At 47.9% G+C, this 6,000-nt stretch overlaps 1 protein-coding gene across 6 annotated transcripts in view; it reads right to left on the bottom strand.

Moving 5' to 3' along the window:
• Window positions 1-632: 632 nt before the first annotated feature.
• Window positions 633-6,000, bottom strand: part of Zfp516 (zinc finger protein 516) — an 88,213-nt gene continuing 82,845 nt past the window's right edge. For all 6 annotated transcript variants that reach the window (XM_087592267.1, XM_087592266.1, XM_087592269.1 and 3 more), the window contains 1 exon segment: window positions 633-4,735. In XM_087592267.1, coding sequence (XP_087448393.1) covers window positions 4,676-4,735 — 60 coding nt within the window. In that variant the 3' untranslated portion in view covers window positions 633-4,675.

Genomic DNA, 6,000 nt, shown 5'->3' with positions numbered 1-6,000 from the left:
TGCGAGCAGGCGGTGTTACCCATAGCGCGGTAGATAGGTGGGCTACACAGAGTGGTGGCCAGGCCTCATTTTCATGCCCTCAAAAGCCGTGTCTCAATACCTGCTCATCCCTGTTAGGGGTGGGCCATGAACAGGCAGGTACACCTTGTGCCTTTAAAGCATACTTTCCAGTTGGGCATCTGATGGCGAGATTCCCCATTTTTATTACCCAACCAGAAGGCCAGAGGTCCTAGGCCACCACATGGCCGAAGTCTGGCACAGAGACTTCAGCCAGGGCCGGCAGCACCCTGATCCCCTCACCACACATTCCTGCAGGTCCCGCTGCATGAAGGGCTTGTCTAGTCTTGCCTTGAGAATTAAAGCAGTGTTTGTGCTCAGAGAAGTGCAGCAAACACCGAGATGGGCTTTTCATTTAAAACAGAAAAGGGCTATCTGGAATCCACAAAAGATGGGGTGGGGAGGTCCATTTTGACCTCTTTTTTGACGAATCATCCTGTGGCTTTATTGTAAAACTGTACAAATAAAAAAAAAGTGACATTTGGGCTTATGTTCTGCCAATAAAAAGAAATAACCATAGGTCAAAACAGGCTGTCAAATGATGTAAGCCACCTTCTAAAGGAGGGGCGAATGTCTTGCAACTCCAAGATGTTTTTATTTATTTCAAATTCCAATAGTGAATATGTTTTATCTAAATACTTTTTAATCACACAGCTGTAACATTGAATTACTTTTTCTCAGAAATAGTTAAATACATCAATCTAGTAACAAATTCTAGTATAAAGAGTACAAAATATAGCATTATAAATTGTGGGTTTTTTTTTTAAAAAGAAGAAGTACAAATTCTATGGGCTTCTGCATCTTCCCAGCTCAACGAATGATTAGCGGAGTTGGTGAAGACAGAACGCATTGCTTGGCGGTCACTTCACACGGGTATGTCCCAGGACTCTGCAGTTTGTATTAGTCATTAGTGTCAAAAACGTGTCACGGGAAGGCCCTGTCTGTGGGGCGTGTGTCTTTTTTTTCTCGGTGAATATAAGTTGCAATTAGAAGTTGCCTGATTTATAAGCGTTAAACAACAAAACATGTTCCTCAGGTGCTGGCGGCGAGGGTCTTGTCTTACAGGTCCAGAGAATGTTTCCTTCCTGGGGAACTGCGTTCACTGTTTGACCTAGAAGGCACCCTTACCCACCCAAAGGTGTCAACTCTCCTGGTTACCAGGAGGTGGAAAGACCGCCACTGCCAGCCCCGTGATGCCCGACGTGGAACTGGTCACCTGTGGGGGTAGAAGGAGTGTGAAGACCCCAGTGCCAGCTGCAAGAGAATCTGGGTGGGTACACAGCAGCCAAAGGGAAGGGACTCCCCTGCAGCCCACCGGGACAGCAGAGCTCTTTTAGTTTTATGGAGTAGCCTTGTGTTGCCTGGAACGCCTAATTTCCAGAAACCAGTGTCTTCCTGGGCTTTAAAAAAAATAAATAAGCAAATATTGGGGAACTTCTTAAAATATCTAATACTTTTCAGAACAAAAGAGGCCAAGTCCACTTGACTTGGAAATTGTACTGTGCAGGAGAGGCTAAACTGTCTCCATCTAAGACTGAAGAGACTTCCAGGGCCAGCAGAAGTGTGGGAAGGTGCAGTGAGCAGCTCCCCAGAGGAGACAGAGCCCACGACGCATTTATTATTATCTGAGTCTTCACTCTCTGCGTTCAGAACAAGTAAATCACCTGAACTGTCCTGAGAGACCCAGCATGTGTGATGCGCATGGACAGGAAGAGGAAGTATAAGAGAAGACACGTCACACAGTAAAGCAGAGGATGGTGGGGCTGAGCTGAGTGAGGCAGGAGTCAGAAGAACGCAGGTGGAGAGGGCAGGGGACACAGAGAGCGGTGCAGTGTAGACAACCAAACCCTTTATTGTCTAAGTTACATTAGACGCAACACTGTAAAAACCCCATCAGGAAACAAGGAGACAGAAGATTCGTAGAGGTAGTAGGAAGTCTGTAACAGTCAGAAATGTGGAAATTACCACAGGGGCAGCAGGGGTTGGGGGACAAATCAAAACAGATTGGCTAAATAAATAAGGAAACAAATCATATTAAATACTATTGTTGAGCTGACATAAACAAATTAACAAAGCAGTCCAATACTGATGGCCAGTGAGACAGAAAAGCCATGCACCAGGCCAGCACGCAGCTGGTCCCAGAGAGGCGAGCACTGGGGACCTCGTGGCCTTGTGGCTACAGGAAACTGTATCTCTGTGCTTCGAGGGGCAGGTCGTCCTGAGATTGGCTACTCTCCAGGCAAACGGTCAGCTGCAGGGACCTCAGGCACCCCTTCCCCCTGCCAGACCCTGGGAGGGAGACTCACCGGAAGACAGACCTTCCAGTTCTCAATGCCACGTGCAGCTTCAGACACAGTAAAAACGCAAACGACACCTTCGTGTCCCTTTGTGTACAGAACTGTTTAATAACTAAGACACAGAATAGATGGGGCCGAATCACAGGCCCTGACATTCCTAGCTCTCACCTTTACTTCCAGCCAAGGAAACAAAAAGCCAGAAAATGCAGACAGATGGGGAGCCTATCATAATGAGCAGACAAGCTCAACAGAAAGGAACTACGCTGCCTCAGGAGGAGAGAGGAATGCGTCTCTGCGGTCTGCTCCATGTACGTCTCAGAATGACTGATATTCCCAAGCACTCAGCATGGCAAACCGTTCTCATACATACCTGGTGTAGGAGTATCAGGAAAAAATAAGTAAAAAAAAATAATTATATATATATACGTATATATGTATATATACGCATCTGCTAGCCAGTTAGTATATATATACGTATATATGTATATAACCGTATCTGCTAGCCAGTTAGTATATATATATACACACACATATATATGTATATATGTATATATACGCATCTGCTAGCCAGTTAGCATATATATATATACGTATATATGTATATATACGCATCTGCTAGCCAGTTAGCACTGCATTCTTGCAAGTGCAGCAGTCACCTGAACAGTCAAGTAATTAAAACAGTGACAAATAGAATCTGGAACCAAACATCAGCTAACAATAACAATAACAATAATAATAATATAATAATAATAATCCAACAGATCATTAGAACAGAGAAACCACACGCCAGGATTCATGTATACATGTGTGTTGAAACAAGTCTTTGTATCAGAAGCCCATTTCCTACAGAAACCGCACTGATCCATTGCTGGGTTAAGTAAACTGTCGCTCTCACCAGTATTAAAGGTTAGGATAATTTCTGTACATGTAAAATTATTGCTTTTTTTCTGAAAAATATATTTAGCATGCTTGTCTTAATCCATTTCCTGCCTTTACAAAATTTCACAATAAAAAAAAAAAACTAGTAAAGCTTTTGCAAAAACTTTCACAGAATGTTTCATTCAAGGCAGCAGTAATTTTGATAATGCATAAAACCACATGTGCAAACATCTGGAACTCGCAGAAGTATCGCCACCACACAGTGCCACAGCGACGGACGGGGGAGGAGTCGCTGCTACCTGCCGAACAGTCCCCACTGCGCACGTCGCGTGGGCTCAGAGCCTCTGCTAGGGCCTTCACCCCACCGCAGAAACGTGGACTTGCGTGACTAAGGAAGAGGTATATAAAGCCGTCCTTGCCCTCAGGCCTGGAGACCCCAGTCATCTGTGAACAGAGTCACTTGTCCAGTGGTGCTCACCAGGCCCAATGGGGAAAGACATCTATTTGCTGGGGGGGTGCAAGGGAAAGGCTGGGATGGGGAGGGAGAGAAAGTTCCAAAGCACTAGCACCCTAATGATCTAGGGCCCCAAATCTGCTCAGGGATTCTTCTGCCATTACTAAAACAGGCCCAAAGTGGGAGGATTCAGTGGCTTAGTCTTTTGTGAGCAGTTTGCAGAATGTAGCCCTGTTACAAAAAAGGTCCTGAGAATAAACGAAGACACCTGCCCTCTTAGTGTTCACTAACGTTTCCTTCCAAAGCAGATTTCTGTGTTCCCACCTCTGCAGTGTTTCCTGAGCCAGACGCAGCCCGAATGGTGAGAACTCGGCATGGAGGGCGTGAGAGCCCAGAGTCGTGGCCAGACTCCTAACCATGAGGCTCTCATCGCCCTGCCTCACCAAGCTCATCTCCACAGCATTCGAACAAGTCTTACCTGAACACCCTCTTTCTCTCTCATTGCTACTGTGAGTCCCCACTGAGGGGGAGAGGCAGTAGTGCACACCCCTCCGTCCCCCACACTCTGACAGCATCATCTGTCCTGAGCACTGGACCTCCCCACAGTGCCCAGCCCATCCAAACACACCAGCATCTTTTTTCCAGTGTCTCATGCCTGTCTTGAATAACACAGACTCCTTGAGCTGCTACTGTGCCTGCCAATACCACTGCTTATTGTGAGGAAACACAGGCCATGGGCGATGAGCACACACATGTGTGTGAAAGAGCTACACAGAATCCTAGGCATAGCATCTTTGCTGTCCCTACATGTTACCAAGGAGGCATCTCCCTGGTCTGCTCTGGTGCAACGGCTCTCAGGTCTAAGGTGTCTGGTCAGGAGACCTTGGATCTTCTTCCCCAAAGTGGCCATGGTCACTGCTGGGAGCCTTCCAATCACCCGTGAGGCCACAGTCAACACTATCACGGGCTGGGTGCTGGAGGTGTGTCTCTAGGTCCCCTTTCGGAGGGGCCCTGCCGGCACAGTCCCTGGGGCAGTGTGGTCTCTCCCCTGCAAAAGAAAGAACATAACAGGCAGGGTCAGTTGGCTTTTAGTCTCAAGAGCATTTACCCTATTAATCTTCTTAGCAGGACGCAGAAACACACAGTGCAATGAAGCCCTCGAATTTCAGGGTGGCTCACTTTACAACCAGCATGGAGTACTTGGCCTTCTCTCACCTTACGGCCTTCTCTCACCTTACGGCCTTCCACATCCTCAGGGCTCAGAAAGCACCACTGGCCAGAGAGCCAACAGCAGTGGTAGGCCTGGCTCTGATCAGAAGCTAAAAGTCAGCTAAATGGGAAGAATGGAGGTTTGAAAAGCTCATGTCAAGGGCACAGAGCTGACCTCTAAGGGCAAACCTGGATTTGCATAAACAAAACAAGAGCCCATGGCGCCCACTGGGCCTGAGGGAATCTGCAGTGTTTCCCCCATTTTCCCAAACTGGACAGAGTGGAGAAGCAGAACGGCTATGCCCTGAGTCACGTGACCTATGGAGCGCTGCAGAGAGTGGGTGCGCTGGTGTTCGACAATGCCATTGCCAGCAGAGGACAAACGACACGTCAGGAAGAATCTTTCCTACCACCATCAACCCCGCTGAAACCCTGCAGAAGTGAGGCCAACTTGCATCCACAACCACACCGCCATAGGAGACGCCAGTCTCTGGCTGAGTCATGGAACACACAGGAAGGGAAGCTGGTTGGCTTGGTGAATTGAATGTTCCTCTGTAGTTAACATTTTCAGAGAAGTATTAAGGGCTGGTCCAACACACAGTGCCTACTGGTCAGTACACAGTATAGTCAGAAATATCCTCAGAGAATGTGTTTGAGAGGCCATGCAGCCAGTGGCTGATCTGAAGAAAAGGAAGCAGCATTGAAAGAAGTAACGAACTCAGGCAGATGGTGAGATTCCTGCTGCAGACCAGGAGAGACGTCTGACACCACCGCAAACAACGTGGCATGGCAGAGATCTCGGTGGAGAGCCAGAAACGGCACGCCTTTGGGATACTAGTGCTAGGTAAGTTCACAGAGGAGCATGGGGCTCTGAGCTCACACATGCGCGTGTGCGCGCGCACACACACGCACACACACACACACACAGGCACATACACGCACACACACGCACACACACACACACACAAGCACACCCGCGCATGAGCACACACGCACACGGAGTCATCTAAGACCACTGATCCATCAGCACCACCAACGATAGGACCATGAATATAGTTCTCCCCGCAGGGATCCAGCAGAATGAGATAAAGAAGGAAGGCAGAG

The sequence above is a fragment of the Rattus norvegicus genome, chromosome 18 (genome assembly GCF_021556685.1).
Source record: "Rattus norvegicus strain SHRSP/BbbUtx chromosome 18, alternate assembly SHRSP_T2T, whole genome shotgun sequence".
Taxonomy (NCBI): domain Eukaryota; kingdom Metazoa; phylum Chordata; class Mammalia; order Rodentia; family Muridae; genus Rattus; species Rattus norvegicus.
Note: the sequence above shows the minus strand (reverse complement) of the source record. Positions and strands in the feature narration are given on the sequence as shown.